Source organism: Salmo salar, chromosome 28 (genome assembly GCF_965601325.2).
Source record: "Salmo salar chromosome 28, fSalSal1, whole genome shotgun sequence".
NCBI lineage: Eukaryota > Metazoa > Chordata > Actinopteri > Salmoniformes > Salmonidae > Salmo > Salmo salar.
The window spans coordinates 23,105,201-23,124,569 of NC_138318.1; the positions used below are offsets into that span (position 1 = coordinate 23,105,201).

At 43.5% G+C, this 19,369-nt stretch overlaps 1 protein-coding gene across 2 annotated transcripts; it reads right to left on the reverse strand.

The window, feature by feature from the left end:
- Window positions 1–9,685: 9,685 nt before the first annotated feature.
- On the reverse strand, window positions 9,686–18,773 carry zbtb18 (zinc finger and BTB domain containing 18). 2 transcript variants are annotated; one of them, XM_014179950.3, is made up of 2 exons: window positions 18,451–18,773; window positions 9,686–14,309 (listed from the first exon to the last, which is right to left on the reverse strand). In XM_014179950.3, the coding sequence occupies exon 2, from the start codon at window positions 14,293–14,295 to the stop codon at window positions 12,649–12,651; it is 1,647 nt and encodes a 548-aa protein (XP_014035425.1). In that variant the 5' UTR covers window positions 14,296–14,309; window positions 18,451–18,773; the 3' UTR covers window positions 9,686–12,648. The 2 variants fall into 2 exon arrangements, with proteins under 2 accessions (XP_014035425.1, XP_014035424.1); XM_014179949.3 differs by lacking the exon at window positions 18,451–18,773 and adding an exon at window positions 16,355–16,702.
- Between the last annotated feature and the right edge of the window lie 596 nt (window positions 18,774–19,369).

A 19,369-nucleotide genomic window follows, 5' to 3' on the forward strand; every position in this document is an offset into this window, starting at 1 on the left:
TTCATCCGCGTATTTCTTCTAGGGAAATATTGTCTTAACTGTTGCTGCATAATCCATCACAATCGTCTGTGTACTTACATGGCCACCAGAGGGAGACATTTACCTTTGAATAGCATTTCATTTGTCAAGTTGCAATACGCACTGCTAGCTGAGAATTAGACAACTAAATGGAATAACGGATAGTTTTATATTAATCATTGGAGTTCGCACTATCAATGAGGATTAATAATGCCTATAAGATGGACAGGACCAACTCTTATTTTCCTCAAGTATTTTATTCAATTACATTGTCTTCTAGTTATCAGTAGAGTGGTCATGCTAATTTGACTACATCTAAATACAAGTTATTCCAGTCATGGTGGGAGATGGAGGGTGAAACTCCAAAACCAGGGATAGGACATGGATAAGAACAGCTGATCATTGCCCATACAAACAGGTATGTATCACCTTCATAAAACAAGCAGCTCGCGCTACTTCACGACACAGAGCATTGATGTCAAGTCTAGGCCTTCAGCTCATCTCCATTGTGTGACCAGTCACGGATAGACCATATCACACAGCAGGCTGTTGCTTCTCTTTCCGGTTTGGATGTTCACTATTTGAGATTAACTTTAGCGCTGTGGCCACTGGCCAGGGGTGTATTAATTAGTTGGATTCCGTTGCAAAACGTTTTGCAATAGAAACAGTTTACCGTTTACGCTAGGAACAAAACGAAAGCTAACGGCAAACGAAACAGGGAGGGTCCTACCTGAATTTGTCCAATAGAAACTCGTTTAAATTGCCAAACGTTTTCCATTTGGAGTAAACTGTTTCCGTTGCATAACGTTTTGCAACCGATTCTGACTAATGAATACACCCCAGGGCACTCCACTGTTTGCCCTTCATATTTGAATCCTCTGTTTGCCAGCCACCACTGTATTATACTAGAGGGTTAAGCAGATCCTACAGACATCCAAATTAGTGCTGCGAGAACCAGGACAGTTTGTTTGCCTTTCACCTGTGGCCCAGACACACAGAATGCTATAGAAGCCTGGGGATGTGCAGTTACACCACCAAATAAAACCTGTGTTTAGCTTAAATTCATATGGTCACTCGCTCTGCAGTTTGGACAGAGTTTACAGTTTTATGGCTTCATCTAAATGTCTAAGCGTTCCTCACAGCCATAATACAGTATGTGTATTTAATTGCTTAATTGTACGTTCTCTATGGTCACTTTCCACAACCTAGAATATACAGGTCCTACTTGAAAGTGGTTTGAGGTTACGAGGTCCACACTTTGCCCTGCATCTGTTCTCGCCACATCCCATTGACGTAAAAAGCACACGCTCAAAAGCATAGCCCCCCTGTTATGAATACACACAAAGGGGTCTCTCTGTCTCTCTGGCCTGATGGTCTGGTCAGTATAAGTGCTAGGGTCACGAATGAGCCATCACCAGGCAGTGGGCAAATGGGCCAGCTTCCCAATCCAAGTGTGGTAGGCCTGTAGCCTGGGCCAAACAGGCCAGGCCAGGTGGCCCATAACGGTCTCATTAGAGCAGATGTGAGGCTGTGGCCGTCTGCTGTGCTGCTGTGGCTGTCTCTGCCCTCTCCTTCCTCTGCTGCTTCTATTGGCCTGAGAATCCCAGCAGCTGTTTACTGAGGGGCAGCCTAGGCCAACGCCTGCCTGATCCCTGACCCTCACCCCCTAATGGGGGTAGGGAGGCAGCAGATGGGGGTGGGTCGAGGAGGGGTGGGCCTACCTTGGGTAGGGTGAGGCTGGGTGAAAAGGGGGAATTCATGAGGGAGTAGTAGTGGTGGCTGTTGCTCTGACCGGGTTGAAAGGGTTTGAGTTGATTGGACGTTTGATGGGGGAGTAGGGGTTGAGGGTGGGGAGAGGGGTGCAAGAAGGGGAGGGTTCACCACAGCCAGGGTCTCTGACAGTCAACACAAGGGCAAAAGACCTGGGGGTGAAAATGCCTTCTTGTTGAGTTTGAGTAACTGGAAGCGTTCATTGGTCATTGCACATGTGTATCTATTTGTTTTCTGTGGATGATAATGAGACGGATTGGTAGAAAGCCTATCACCATTACATATGTACAGCAGGGGTTGTTGTGCACAGTAGCTTTGAAATCCTGCCTGATACAATCTCTCCTGTCAATATATACTATGTGAGTGGTTTTATTTGATGGTAAATAAAACAAACTGTACAACAAAGAAACATTACAAAATCAGGTTTTCCAAAACTTTCACAGCCTTACATTCACATTTTAGTCATTTAGCAGATGCCCTTATCCAGTGTGACTTACAATTAGTGCCTTTCCCCAGTAATCTCCATATAGTGTGACTCAGTGGTGGTCGTCATCGGCCAGAAACAACATTCTGTCTTGAGTAACAGCAGCAGCATGAGGCTGTGGCTGGACATTTGCCGGCCCTGTGTCTCCAGAACGGACAGGTGTTGGCGTCAGCAGTGTCCAGACTCGTTCCGGCAGCTGCTGCGGCCACAACCCCCTCCCCTCTCTGACAGATGTAGCCACACCACCAGGCAGCTTTATGGACCCTGGGCTGTTTTGACTTTAAATATTTGCCCAGGAGGGACAGCCCTGTTTGGGCAAGGGGTTGAAAAGAGCTGGGTGGCTTCTCAGCGTCACGGAAATAAAACCTACAGAAGATACTTAGACAGTTGACTTGACACCACGGAAGGGTGTTTGGAGGACAATTTGGCTTGGAGGACAATTTAATATTGTGGAACAAAGGAAGATGGGCCCACTAGTCAAAATGACAATTATACAGAAGTGACATTTACCATCTAATGTCATCACATTTAGTGCAATGATTATTCTGTTGAAATAGTTTATTATTGTAAAGAAAAAAATAAGAGAAACAGGAAAAAGTAGCCACTTCATGAATGACAGCAGAGTGGATGTACAGTAACATCTGAGTTAAATTCGCTTCAAGGCCTGAATTCTACTGCCATTCAATAATCATTTTTTTATAATTTTATAGTGTGCAAATCCTCCTTCTTTGAGTCTTGACTCATAAACATCCTAAACGCTTATGAAGGTGACATCCAACCTTCTTTAGGCTGTTTTTCAAGGCATTATTGAACTCTCTTAATTTACTCTGTAGATTATACCATTAGAGGAAAGGTAGAATAGTTTTATTTATCTTTATTATAAAGACACTGTGTAGGCTGGGGTTAGAGCAAATTACAGTCAAAAGGTAGAATTCCAGTGCTGATCTTGGGGAAAAATGTAATCCAGCTGGATTCAAAGTCTCTGAGGGAGTTGCGGAAAGCACGTTGTTCTACCATCTGGGACAGCAGACAAACCCTCAGCCCCATTAAGATGCCACATTAAGGGGCTGCTGGTAGTTTGAAGATACAGCAGACAGGAGTGCACCTAGCAATACATTTAACTGTCCGAGAGAAGAAGAGAGCTAGGAGAGAGAGAGAGAGAGGGGTGGAGGGAGAAACTTTCTTCGCACAGTGAAATTCATCTTGAAACGTAGCTTCTGAACACTGCCAAACAGATGCTAGTACAATTGCTTCCCCCCTGCAATGTAAGTATGGTGTCCATATGGTTGCAGCTGATGGGGGTGATTGTTGGTATTGTTCACTTTGTCAGCAATCCTGGGAGATGTAGGAGCTCTAATGATAATGCAATGTGCAGATGTGGTCGGGGAGAGGGCGCCGTCGTTAACTCGCACAAACGTCTACAGAGGCCCGCTCCTCCTTACATTATGACAGATGCTGTCCAGCCTGCTCAGAGCTGACCTTCTGTAGGAACAAACGCTTCTATGACGCTTCCACATCGCAGCTGTAAGGTGTAACAGAGACCGGTTAGGAGACAGACTGAAACTGAAGCATTAGATTTCAAGCTTTTCTGATCTGAGTTAGAATTGGCCTTTTAGTAAGTTATGGTCCGAGAGGAATTACCAGAGGTGTGAGATAATGGTTTCCCTGGGAGGACTCTGTACATCTGGTTCCAGAAGAATCTTGTTAGATATGCTAATTGCCCCAAGCGGTGGACATGGTCAATTTAAATAAGTCTGAATAGAGCACAACTAGAGGAGGTGAAGGTTGAGCCCTGATTTCTTATTTTACACAATTCCAACAACAGAATCGTACTTATATTATCACAATATCTTCCACTTCCATTTGCTCCTGTCAGATGTTGTCTAGGAATGCTATGTACAAAGCACGTTCCTTATGGACAACATGCATACAGTACCTGTGTTGCACAATGCACTTGCAATCCGATATTGGACAAATCTCTCCATGTCACATTTCAACAGTTCCCTTTGATATCCGACTGATGGTATTATGTTGCCTTAAATAATACAGCAGAATGTGTTGCGTTGGCTGTGCCAGGTCCTACAGGCTGGGCCCACGTCTCTCCCTCTCTAACCCAGATCAGGATGCAAGCATTAATCCTGGGAGTGGGCCTGGGGCCACCCCAGCACTGCTGCAGGTTGGGAGAGGGGGAGGGGGGGGGGGGGGGGGCGACAGATGGGGCCTGCTTTGCCAGAGCTGGGAGGGAGCGGAGAGGTTGGCATCTTGGGGTGAGAGAACATAGTGACACTCCTGTTCCTGCACTGAACCAGGCCTGAACCACGCAGGCAGCATCCACACACGCTCAAACACTATGCAAGGATACATAGGCTACAGGAATTAAGGGCTTACTACTCTCGCACACAAACACCTTATCTCTGCTCTGCTCATTACAGTGCTACAGTCTGAGTATACTGTACCTGTTATGGAAAAGCAGTGGAATGAAACGATCTACAACAAGCTGATTAAACAATACAGGTAATGGGCACATTCAGATGACTCATATACAATGGTGGTGCTTTCACATATCACTGTACATCAGAGGTGCTGGTGGGAGGAGCTATAGGAAGACGGACTCATTGTGATGGCTGGACTGGTATAAATGGAATGAAGTCAAACGCTTTGTTTCCATGTGTTTGGTACCATTCTATTTCAGCCGTTACAAAGATCCCGTACTCCTATAGCTCCTCCCACCAGCCTCTACTGTACATGATACACCTGTCCTCCTCCCTGTCTACTGTAACTGTCATTGCCTTTGTTTAGCAGTGATATGTAAAGTTACGATGAACAATATTAGACTGGGAGGAAAGCTGGATTCCTCATCTCCCACAGCTGCCTGCCTGCTCCCTGGAGACGCCCTCTCTCTTGGCTTGCCCCCGTGTGTGTGTGTGTGTGTGTGTGTGTGTGTGTGTTGCCTGCTGAGTCACACCTTTGCAGCAGGAGAGGTCTGGAGCAGACTGACGTGTGCAGGGGGGCTCTCATTTCAGTCTGTCCAAACCTTTCTCACACACACACACACACACACACACACACACACTCTCTCAACACTGAGCCGATCAGTAATCAGTGCCACAACACCAAGGGCATCTACAACACAACAGCTCTGATTGGCTAGGTAGGGATAGGCTTAGGGAAGACACACGTCAATATGTTGTAGAGTCTGAATAGTCCACTACGTACTGTTTACTTCGTTTTGTACTAACATATACTAACAGTACTACATGTTGGTACTACATTTGGCTATTTATGACATATTAGTTACAAAACAAATTCTGCAATAAGCTAAAAATATCAACATAATCCAGCCTCGACCATACTGACAAAGTACAGATGAATTGCAGGAGGCTGTGACGGATTCATTCGGTATTCAAGTGTAAAAGCTACATATTTAGGTTAACAAATATTGTACCTTTTACTGTAAAGATATTCAGTGCTCTGTCAAAATATGTACTGTAACTTCACTTGGTGTTGAGGGGAAATACATGGAATATATTGACAAGAAGTTGCTCTGCCATGTCAAGCTGTTTCAGACAAGAAGTACAGTACAATGTTCTCCCTTGTATAGGATAGTGACCTCTCTGTCATAGCCATCGGTACAGCAGGTTCCCATGCTCACCCTCCTGCCTGTCATAGCCATCGGTACAGCAGGTTCCCATGCTCACCCTCCTCCTGCCTGTCATAGCCATCGGTACAGCAGGTCCCATGGTCACCCTCCTCCTGCCTGTCATAGCCATCGGTACAGCAGGTTCCCATGCTCACCCTCCTCCTGCCTGTCATAGCCATCGGTACAGCAGGTTCCCATGCTCACCCTCCTCCTGCCTGTCATAGCCATCGGTACAGCAGGTTCCCATGCTCACCCTCCTCCTGCCTGTCATAGCCATCGGTACAGCAGGTTCCCATGCTCACCCTCCTCCTGCCTGTCATAGCCATCGGTACAGCAGGTTCCCATGCTCACCCTCCTCCTGCCTGTCATAGCCATCGGTACAGCAGGTTCCCATGCTCACCCTCCCCCTGCCTGTCATAGGCATCGGTACAGCAGGTTTCCGTACACCCCCCCCCCCCCCCCCCCCCTCTTGCCTGTGGACCCTTAAGGTCGCACCAAGCAATGTGCCCAGAAAAGTGCTGAGTTGCACACATCAAAATCCTGCCAAGACCCCTATCAACATCACATGCCCTCCTGCCCAGTTATCTGCACTGGACAGAACTGCTACCAACAGCTGGTAAAGTCGAGAGAGCACTCAGCCCACAATGCCACAGTAATGTCTGCACTCTGCACATAGTCTGCCCCATTTTCATACAATAAGCTTTCTTTTTATTAGTATCTTACTTAGTAGCTAACTTAGCATTATCATGCTTGAGACAAACAATAACCATGTATTCTAGGATTGTGTTACATGATACTCAGATATTGTAATATGTATGTCACACAATTTCTACAGATGAAACATGTTTCAATACACACAAATAAACGTGTTTCAATACACACAAATACACGTGTTTCAAAACATATACAAATACATGTGTCAAAACAAATACTAATGACACACAATAAACTACATTCCCACGCAGTCCACTCTTTCCAGCCAATGCCTTAGTTGTGGCACGACATGATTTTTCCCACTCCTCGAAAGTCTCACACAAAAGAGATGTCGGGAGTTTAATCTCATCCCATACGAGCCTGCGAAAGAGTTACTGGGGGCCGTTGTGTGTTTGTGCGTGTGTGTGGAGGGGGGAGGGGTATGGTCTGGGCCCCTCTAACAGAGACACTGACATTCAAGTTCGAATTGCGTCTTTTGTTCATGGGTGCAGTCAGAGCAGAGATCTCTCTGGGACCACATCCCCCCCCCCCCCCCTTTCCCCACCAAAACTAACCCCCTTGCACCTCTCTTTGCCAGCCTGCCAGCTACGAGCACAACTGCATTGTCTGGGTGGAGACGGCGCTTGTTGCTAGCCTTCTGTCTCTATGCTGAGCGCTTGACAATGGCTGCTTTTTAAATACGCAGACAATCGATAGAAAGACAAATTCCTCCCTCCTGTCTGTTTTTGTAACCTTACAAAAGCTCTGCCCTTGTACACTTATTTTTTCTTAAGACCTAATGTGTCCCTCAATCCGTTTGAATTCCACGGCATAACTGCAAACATTTAATTTCATGGCATTTGGCATTGAAAAATCTGCAAGTTTAGATTTGTATGGTTATTGGTTAGATAATTTTTATTCCTGCTTTATGTACAATATTTGCTCTAGATATTTTACCTCAATTAAAATCCTTCTGCAAAGGTTTAGGTTGTCATCATACCTGAAGGTTTTCTCAAGTATACTGATGCAACAGTATCGCCTATAGCTTCATTACAATCTATTTACTGCAAGACTTCTAATTCTTTAACCGCAAAAGTGGTGCCAAACATTCACCTCAAGCAAATCAGCCTTTTATGGTGAAACTGTGTCCTAAACTGTTTTACATCCATCCATTTTTGCTTAGTACAGTTAGACACTTAGTACAGTCCTAGTTCGTTTTGATGTTTGTAACTTCACAGCCATAGCTGGCCTTGTGGAAGCATGTGCTTGTCTCTCCCCTGCCCAGGCGCTCACAGCTTGGCAGAGGGCTGGCTCACACAAACTTCTGTGTTTTAGCTGCTACAGATAGTCGCCCAAGCTGGTCGCCGATTCCAACATGTTGAGCCACTACCCTTCGGCACAGCCAAATGTTTCTGCAGCTGCCCTTTTGTCCCCGTTCCTTAAGTAAACAAAGGACAGATACAAATGAATGACCTAAATTCAGAGCAAAACACTCAGCCCCATCTGAGAGCAAATTGTCTTCTTCAAGCAGATGTTCAGGAACAGTGTAGGAAGCAATGATGAAGTATGTTACAGGTTCATTATTTTTCATGACACTTGGAACAATACATAGTTACTTAGGGTCATTAATTAATAGGGGATATATTTTTGTATTTCTAATTACTATTATGGGGACTTGAGTGTCAGCTTGACGTCATTGCTCCTGTCTAAGGAGTGACATTCAATGAATGAAATAATGAAAAGGGGGCAAATGTGATCATAAAATCAAATCACATTTTATTTGTCACGTGCGCCAAGTACAACAGGTGTAGACCTTATCATGAAATGCTTACTTACAAGCCCTTAACCAATAATGCAGTTCAAGAAATAGTTAAGAAAATATTTACTAAATAAACTAAAGTCAAACATAATAAAAAATAACACAATAAAATAACAATAAAGAGGCTATATACAGGGGGGACCAAGTCAATGTGCGGGGTAATACTACATGGACAAGTGAAAATAGTTAAGTAATTAAAAAAATAAAGGTGTAATGAATAGTTAAACCATTTAGAAATAATGTTATGATGCCTTGATATAGTTCTCTTTATAGTCAACATGAATAATTCAAAGAGTTAAACACTTACATGTTTCTTAAACAATATCATGCCTGTGAAAACAGAAGAAAATCTTCCAGTAATTAGGAGATGAGGGTGTTAGTCTTGGTGGTGGGGGTGGGGGGGGGGGCTTACAGCATATGACCATCTGTAGCGATGCCCTAATGAATAACACTCACTTACTTCAAAGTGGTCAGTCTTTAATGCATCTGTAAGGCCAGGTTTGCAGAGCAGCAAGACATTAGATAAAGCTGATTTGTTTCTTGGAAAACTGTACTTGAGGAGCTTTGGCAGGAGGCTGTATGTGTTGAGGGGGGTGGTTCTCGACAAGCTGCTGCACTTTTTCTCAGGTCCAGCCCACGCCTTAGCCAGTGCAACAGCTAGATATATCAGCACCACACACACACACACTGGCCATGCAGGGCACCACACTGTGCCCAACCTGGGCCCAATCTAGATCCACAGCCTCCCCACCCACACACCCACCCACACAACATGGCATAGAAAAATAAATGATGCCAACGCTTCTCTTACTTTCATTGCTGAAAAATATAGTATATAGAAATTCATTATACAGAATCAGCCACTATAGTTACTGTTATGAAGAGCAATGCTAGAATATGTTGAATAACTTCGTGTTGGTATAGCGTAGATAACCCATTACATGATACACACTTAGGGTTGTGTGTGTAATTGTAACATTTGATTGAGCTTGTATCTAATACATATAGGCAGGCCTCTGAGGATTCTAGTCTGTTATAACACAGACTAAATGGGAGAAGAAGAAAAATCTATTTCTACAGATGACATCTTCCTTGTGTTGAAATATGACTGTGGCTCTAAGCTGTATTAATAAGTGTAATAAACATTTAACTAATCTTCTAAATGTGCTGTAGTTGTGCGCCTGTGAATGCAACACCGACTGAATGCTACCCATGTTATTTACTCGAGGTGACAAATTAAATACACAAATTCACATTGGAATTGAGTTAAGGTTCTTATAATTTATTGCAGTTTGCACACAATTTGAAAATTTCAACAACAGCACACCAAAAAAGTACAAAACTAAACAGCCTTAGAATTTACTCCCCTTGAGAACATAAAACATACTATGATTGTCAAAGCTAAAATGTCTAAATCCAGAAAAAGAACAATGTCAAAGAAACAAAATCTCGCGGGGAAGCAAATATATTTGAATCAAAATCTGCTTCTTTTTCAGACAGTGATTGTCCTTTTCAACAGATGTATTTCTACCCCCCTCCTATCTCTTCGTATATTGTCTTCTACATTTTTATGTTTTTTCCCCCCACTGGACCTTTCCTGTTTTCAAGTAACCAAAGTTGGATTGATGATAAATGGAGATGCTTATCAGGTCATTTCACAGCTTACTTTCTTCTATTTTAAAAATGTCAAACAGTCCAGTTACACAAACATACAGTGTTCCAGTGATACCAACGTGAAATAAAAGAAGCTGTTTACAGTAGTTAAGGCGGTCAAGTACAATAAGAAAAGCCATCAATAATTGTAAATAAGTCTTCAAATAGAGAGTTAACCCACATGTGATATTTTCCATGATATTTGTGGTTGCAAAGAGATCAATTACCACTGTGCAAAATGCCATGACACTGTACGCAGTTGGCAAGGAGCACCCATGTCACCAGCTGATGCTGCCACCACCACATCCACTGAAGAGCAAACCAAACCCCCGGGCCAGTATGGGCATGCCAGTATCTCCCCACAAGTGCGGACATTCATAGCTCTAATTACTATCATCTGAGTTTGGGTATAGTTAAAGTTTTGCAGTTCTCAAGAATGGGCATTTACTTGATTCCATGATCTTTCTGCACAAAAATATTTTGAGTGCAGATTTTTCCCCCAGAATGTTCACATTCATTAAAAATAAATTTAAAAAAAAGTTCTAAATAAAATATTAAAATAAAAGAACAGTTCAAATTTAATTTAAAAAATAAATTATAATTTAAGGTTAATTCAATAATTTCATCTCTTGAATGTAATAGTATCCATGATTTCTTGAATCTATAATTTATAACTAATTTTCATAAAGGCATCTTTTCAGCATAAATCTCAGTTAAATAAGCTTTAAAAGGTGCAGTCAAGCATGCCAATTGTCCCCCTTCAAAAGTAAGGATTGCGCTTTCAGTACAAAACACGCACGCGTGCATACATACAGTATGTACATAGGAGCATCCAAACAGATACACACAGACAAATTAGGAGCGTGATGTTAAGCATAGTGCTGCTCTCTGATTCTTCAGCTTGGTTTTGAAACAGAATAAACCTTCAGGAGTACTCAGATATGAGCAGGTGAGTCTCTCAGATACTCAGATATGAGCAGGTGAGTCTCTGTCTCTCTCTCTCTCTCTCTCTCTCTCTGATAGAAAAGTGTGACACATTTTCATTGGCCGCACAGTTAGAAACAAGTGCCAAATGAAAATATAAAGAAATCAATTACCCACAATGCTTACTTGATGTCAATGAGAGAGCAGGAAAATACCAAAGAAGAACGTTAACTGGATTGATACAGCAGTTGGGAACCTTAACTCCCTGACCACCATGCAGCAGAGTAGACGGTGACGAAGTGCTGTGTGGACGGGAGGCAAACACACTAGTGGAGATCTTCTGTAGATTAGTTTGTTAGTTAGGTCACTGCTGGCATTATGCCCACACTGCCCACCTCGGTCTGTCTGACGACAAGCTTCACCTCACATACCGTTGCACAAACTCAAACCCAAGACCAGTGCATTGACAAAAAAATCTTCACAGCCCAGCAGAACATTTTAAAGGAGTCCTAACGGACTCTCAAAAGGAGCAGAGAAAAGAAATAAACTACTTAAGAATATAATTAGTTAATTTAAAATACACTCCTCAAAATGCAAAAAAAACTACAACAAAAGGTCAATAAATCATATTCATGCATTTTCCGTAGCTGTAAAATTCAGTTTTTTTTAACAGACTGCACCCTTGGAGTATTCACATAGTCTGTTCTATATTTGTTCAATTACAGTGTACAGTAATACAGCAATTCACATTTCAAATATACAGGTTGGACTTCATGCAATAACAGATCCCATTTTCCAAAAATAAATCCATATAATCACTACAGAAACCTATAGAATACAGCCAACTTAAATGAAATTCGGTTCAACAAAGGATGTTTAAAAGCTGCAGATAGAGATTTAAGAAATTCTAAAATAATCATTTATAAAGGGTTTTAGAAAATACTTCAATTAATGTGAAAAATGAAGCTGTACATTGCATGAGTGCCATTTGTCTTTCATCAGTCAAGTTTCCTATCACAAGTCAAAATGTACAAGAGCTTAAGGAACAGAAGCTTGTAGCTATTTAAATCAGACCTCTTTGCAGAGTAAAACAATTTAAACGCACACACATTCACACAGATTAAATTTGATAATGAAATTAGAGTAGTGCACTATACACACATGTATTCATACACACATGTATGTGTACTGGTATATATTCATGATCACAGTACCCGTTTAGTGTATTCTAATAGTCTAACTTCAGTGTGTATTACCTGAACACTTCATATGGTTGTCATTGAAGGTGTGCCTTAGATTAAGGAGTGTATAGACATTTGTGTATATACACAAGAAGAAATCTAAAAATAACTAAACACTGGCTACTGATACCAGCAGCCATGTTTACATACATTTTTTAAACAAAATCAGAACAAATAAAATAGAATAAAACAAAGGACTGGAACAGAAAACAGTAGTAACATCTTCATGTGCTATTAAAGTGCCATTTCACAAGATTTTGCAATGTTACGTACAAGAAACATGACTGATTCAGACCTCTCTCCCACCCATAGCCCCTGCTCCAACTCCCCTTACCTCTCTGCCCAACCTTCACTGACACCTCTCTCATTTAGCTTAAAAACAAAGTCCTGATCATTTCAGCAGGCTTCACTTCCACAGTTCTTGAGAACTATCCTCTATGGCCCAGTCCCTGTGGAGGTTGGGGAGGTTGAGGCCTTCGCTCTTGACAGAGAGCGAGTTGACCAGTTCGCAGTGGAACTTGCGGATGTGGCGGTACAGGTCCCCGGACTGGGTGAAGCGCCGCTCGCACCACTTGCAGGCGTGCGGCTTCTCTCGGGTGTGTACCACAGCGTGCCGGCTCAGGTTGTGGGAGTACTGGAAGCTCTTACCACACGTGGTGCACGTGTACGGCTTCTCCCCGGAGTGAGTCCGCTCGTGGCGCTTCAGGGTGTACATGCAGGAGAACGTCTTGCCACAGATGGAGCAGGTGGGCACATTGACATCGCTGGCGGGCTTGGCGCGCACACCCTCCTGCTCGCGAAAGTGTGTGCTGAGGTGGATCTGGAGGATGTGCGGACTGGGAAACACCTTGTTGCACAGGGGGCACATGAAGATCTGAGTGTGAGGAGCGTTCAGCATGTTGGACACGTAGGGCAGCAGGGCGCTGTCGATGCTGGCCGCCTCGACCTGGGCCCGCTCACTCTCTCCCCCCAGCATGTCATCATCGCTGACCTTGTCGTCACGCTCCAGCTCGCTGGCCAGGGAGGCATCACGCAGGGCCGAGAGGTGGGCCTCCAGGCCCAGGCGTCTGTGAGCATGGCTGCCGACCCCGTGGTGGTTCAGTCCTCCATTGGTTCTGGGAGGGGTTGCTTTGGGCCCGCTGTGGTCCATCTCATAGTCGCCACTCACCAGGCCCTCATCATCTGAGCCTGTGTTCTTCTCCTGCTTCACCTGGACCAGGGTGCCCTGCAGGCTGTCGGGCGTCACCCGGCCACAGAAATAGGGGTTGTTGGACAAGGCCTCGCTGGGCCCCGTCAGGCTGGACTTCACAGACAAGTCCAGGACACAGTCTGCATCCGCCGACACTCTGCGAGAGCTACGGGAGCTTCGGGAGCCACGGGAGCCCAGGGACCTCCGGGACAGGGAGCCAGTAGAGCTGCTGGGGCTGCCGGCAGGGGACTGAAGTTTGGGGGGACTGACATGGGCGTCAGCCTCCCTTGGGCTGGTGGCGGTGGCCGGGGTGCCCGGGCGGTCAGAGGGCAGCCTCATCCACAGGTTGCTGGGGTCCTGCTTGGCCTCCAGGTCCTCATCGTCACTGGGCAGTAGGTCGGCCGTTGCCGGGTGGCCCGTGCTGCCCTCAGAGAAGCTCTCTACTTTGTCAGAGCAGCTGGAGGCGTCTTCCTCCTTCTTGGTGCTGTCTGCCTCCGCAGTGGCTTTGTACTTCAGCTTCTTCTTGCAGACCTTGACTATGTCGTACATATGTAGGAAACTGGCTGCAGCCAGCACGTCCTCCACGGGCAGGGCTTTGAACTGGAGCTTCCCCTCGTACATGAACTCCAGCAGGAGAGCGAACGCCGGGGCTGTAACAATGTCGCTGTTCAGATGAACAATGTCCCTTTTGTCGAGCTGGTCCTTGTAAAAGAGATGGAAGTACATGCTGCATGAAGCCAGCACTGCTCGATGGGCTCGGAACTGGGCATCGCCGACCAGCACAGTGGAATCACAAAGGAAACCCTGATGCCTCTGCTCGCTCAGACACTGTAGCAAATGTCTGCTGTGGTCTGGGAACTCCATGCTGTCTTCATAACCTAAAACAGATAGCAGATGTTAGAGGCACGTTATTTTAGAACAGCTACTGTTTTGTTTCAGCTTGTAGACAACCTGTCTGGATCCACTCATATCTTACTCTCTCACCTCATGCACACACATTTGCACTCACTCGCATTCAAAAAGGAACAGATTAAAACAACAAATTAGCCTACACATGAAATCCTTGGCATTTTAAACTATATCTACAAAACTAAATGTCTCTTAAACATCCCCCACGTCACATTTTCCTTTTAAATTCTAACATGTTTTAGCAACAACAACATTCAAACTTTCAGACACACAAACACCAAATAAAAAACTGTTAAAGTCTAATTGCTCCATAAACCTAAATGTTTCCAGATTATATTTGGGAGAGGTGTTGCTCTAGACTGCGATCTATGGCCGTTCCACATGATCACAGAGAGGCTTCAACAGCTGAGCTCCTCCTGGTCACACAGATGCCCGCCTGCCTGCTAACTGAACTGCTTCCACGCTTTTACCCTCCAAGCTCCTAGTGTGGTTATTTTTAATAACCCACTTTGGACTGGCCCGGCCAGCCTCTTTAGGTAACAGGCTTTCAGGTACACAAACAGTCCTCACATACACAAGCTACCTATTCCAGAGACCTAAGTACACTGAGAATGACGACCATTCACACAGAATTTAAGGGTTTGAAAAACAAGTTGCCTTGTTGGTAATTACAAAAGGGCATTTATTGCCAACTCCCACTGTTAGTTAGATCCAATAAAAAAAGGAGAATCCTATTCATAAAATAAATTATGAATATTTCTCTGAAGTTTTTCTACATAAACTTTCATAATAGCAGATTCAGAAATTTGAATGAGAACCCCCCCCCCCCCCCAACACCTGTTAACTAAGTAGCTTTTTCTTGCCTGAAATAATACATGAGCCTGAACATCAACCAAAGCAGTTAAATAAACCCATTTGAATGTGAGTGAACAAGTGTGCGATCCCCCTCATTGGAGCGGAGTTCAGATTTTCTTTAATGAGAGGCTTACAGGGACAAGGATGTCTAACCCCCCCAGCAAACCCCCACCACCCCATGCTCCCCCTCCCCAAATCTTTCAAGAAACTGCACATCCTTCTCAAAGAGACCAGCTCTGAAGATTTAGAATACAATCACTTTAAGTGCCCTGTAGTCTACATCAATCCTAATCCTTAAAATGTCTAAAAATAAAGATAGCAGGACAACCCTCAAGGTAGCAGCGATCAAATTAGGGGTCTGCGAGGACAGAGAGGGACGGACAAGGAGGCTTACAAACATCTGATCCAGCTGACTGTGGCCATATGGCAGCTGCTGCCCAGATAAAGAGATTAAGACTAGAAGGAGTGCGATTACAGCTGTCTAGCCAATTCAGGCAGCTCAAATCTGCAAGTTCTAAATTAGTCACCACCAACAGAAAAAATGAACACAAGCCTGGGAAAGAGGACATTGGGCTTTCAAGTAATTTCACAGCCATTTAGATTTAAGACATTGAATTATTCTTAGTAAAAATGACCATATTGATCATTTTTACATGGTTCTGGGATGTTTAAACCGGAATAACTTTGAGGAAAAATATCAAGAATGTTGATAGTAGCAGAAAGTAATACTGTGTGTTTACCAGACAATAAAAACATGTTAAATTGCTTTTTTAGTTAACACAAATTAAGAAATATTTTTTGGATGAAACATAAGAATAATTTCCCCAAAAAAGGATTATTTCAACATACATTCAACAATCAAAGGACCAACAATCAACTCCAAACCCAACCTGCTCACAACAAACCAGAGAAAAACTATATCCACAAACAAATGGATCTGTTAAAATCTCACTTGGAAACCTCTTCCTGACAACAAAAACACCAGGCTCCTGCTTAGCTACAGTACACAACTACTGTACACATACAAATCTTTCACTTCCCTTTCCATAGAGCTCTGACTAAAAGTAGCCAGACACTGGGAAAAGCCCTGGAAAAGCCAGAGCTTCCCATACGAAACAAAACCATCCCAGTGCCCCGGACCCTTCCCCATAGACAGTACCTGCAGTATGCATCAACTTGATTAAGTCCGCTGTAGTAGAAAAGCTGGGCCGGCTGCAGCTCTTTTGCAGAATCAATGAGGGGGTAGGAGAGAAAAAAAGCTAACTGTGAGAGACAGATGCAAAGTGGAGGAGATGTTGGAGGGGAATGAGATACCTCCTCCTGCACACAGATCCGCACACACACTAACTCCCAGTCTGTGCGTTAGAATAAAAGACTGGGGGATGGCAGCCTGTCAGCTGCTCTGACATCATGTTCAGATGGAGATGCTACCTCCAGCTGTGCTCCTTTTACAGCCATATGCTACTCCTCTACACTCTTGCCACCAGCCTCTCCTTTATACAACTTTGTTTCTTTTTCTCTCCTCTCTCAAAAAAAAGGAGGTAAATGTAGTGAGGTGCATGTGGAAAACTAGCCAACTTCCCCCTACCTCTTTACTCTAAAGTAAAGGAGAACTTTAGAAAATAGGTCTGTGTGAAATCCAACACTTTTTTCTAACCTAGTTACCCAGACTAGTTTCCTGCGCAGTGAATTTAAATACCATCAAGTTTTTTTGTTTTTTTTGCTGCCTGCTCAACTTCCAGTAACCATAAACAAAGGCCAGCACAGCACATTTGCAACTGACAGACCCACGCAGCTGATATTGTTTTCGACTTCTTTACGGTTCACTGCCCTCACCATTACCATCATTCATTTCCCTAACCCTTCATACAACTGACAGAAAAAAATGAAAAAGTAACAATGGGAACAATAGTATAGACCTCATGAGTGAGATTCTAAACAAAAGCTACACTATTCCTTGTTGGGCCGGCTAAAACTGACTACAGCCTCGGCTTTCTTTTGTGAAAGTATTCCACTCTTCCGTGTGAATTTTTCAGGTGGTCTTTTTATTCCACAAGGAATTCATTTATTTCTCTGCTATGTGAGTGGATCACAACAACGCATCTATATACAGTCCATTATTATTCATATCAAACAATAGCAGTAGGCTATATAACATTCACATTATTGTGAAGGCTTTATAGATATGAACTTAATATCTATAGATATTCAACATGTTCCTGTTGACATGAGGGTATTAAAATCCACACGTTTATTATGAATATTTACAAGATCAAAACCTTTAGGAATTAATTGCTATTTATGCTGAGTGTAGCCTATACTTAAGAAAGAGGAGGAGAAACACGAATAGATAGGCTACAAGAACAAACCGCTGGCCAGATATCTTATTATGTTATTCATTCATATCCTTAAATTACCTTCAAAGTTTCAACGACTCTGCATGCAAAATTGTAAAATTAGAGTTGCAACTAAAAAATTAGGCTACAATATTACTGATTCAGGATACGATCACTTTTCACAGAACATATTCCTTTCACAGAAAATGGTAGAATATATCATTAAATAGCCCTAGTGAATGTTGGTAACAATGTTACAACATTAATATTACAACTTGCAACACACACACACACATCACTCTAGTCTAGACTATCCAATGATACATCATTCATTTCAGCCTAGCATTTTCATTAGGCTATTTTGCCATTGCCTTTTATCGTAATAGCTTACAGACAGTCTACAAAAAATATCCAAAGCCAAGAAACAACTGTCATAAATTAGCCATTACTTCTATAAACTTCACGAAACCGGACATGACACGTTACTCTCGATACGAGCAACTATCTGACCAATGTATCTGTCAAGCTCTGTAGACAACTTACTCCTCGAGGGTGACTATAGACTGACTCCCAACATGTATCTGTGCTGCTGGTTAAATGGAAGACCGTCGCCAGCAACACAACAGAACGTTCGCAAGACTACAATATCTCGCGCGCACACACACACACACACACACACTGACCCAATCAAGCTAGCTAGCCATGGTGGCAGAAAGTAAACGCTCGATCAGTAGTATTGCAGTTCTGTAGCAGGCCCCGATGCTATGCAGACCATGGCACTACAGGGTCTCGAAGGAGATAATATAGCAACTATTATATGAACGCAACACACGCTACAAAGGATTGTTACTTTTTCCCCTTCCATTCTTTAACCCCCTTTCATCACCCTTAATCGGACTCTGGTATTAAAGGCACTTACAGACAACAAGCTCCAATGTCTTCCTGCTTCCTTCGTCAAATCCTCTTGGGGTTGAAAAATAACTAGATTGACTTTCAACAAATTTCCATAACAACCTGCAGTGGCAGGAAAGACGGAGCGAGCGAGCGGAGACAGAAGGGCTGCGGCAGCCAGATGTTTCCGAGGTGTTGCTACTCAACTCCAGCTACGGTAGAGGCGTCTGACTGGCAGCACAAAAGCCAATAGTGCTCGCGATAAGAAAAATGAAGGCAAATTGGAAGCAGCCGCTGAAGGGGGAAGAGGGAGGGATATCTTCTCGGCGTAGGTTGACACCAGGCAACAGTGAGAAGGCAGAAAAAAGGCTAAGCGAACTGGTTCCCTGAACAGACTGGCGCAGAGCACAGAGTGAGCGCAAGGTGTCGTGGGTACTGTAGTCAGGCTTCGACTGGTGGAGCGTGGAACAGGTGCATTACGTTATTCATATTCTTGAAAGAAAAACTTTTGTCACCGGTAACAAAATTAGGACTGCAACGACAAGGTCTGCGAATATAAGGCAATTTGACGCGTATAATGACAGCGTTGTGGAAACATGCAAAGTAAATCAAGGTATCACAATCATTTGTTCATTAATTTATTTGAATAAAGTGATTTTCTTTCTAGGCTATTATTTCTGACTATAGTAATGTTTCTATTGCCATGGTGTAGCCTATAGGTTTTGCAAGAATAGTAGATAGTCAATGCATACATAACGTCATGATGAATACGGTAGCCTGCCCTAGTAGTCTACATAGGTTACAGAGTCCTATAATTTAGGCCAGGGGTTCTCAAACTTTTTGGGGCCTGGGACCCCTTTTGTTACAGCAAATTCATCAGGGACCCCCTCATAATCAGAACACAACTCGAGTGAGATAAGAAACAAATGTATACAAGAAGTTCTATA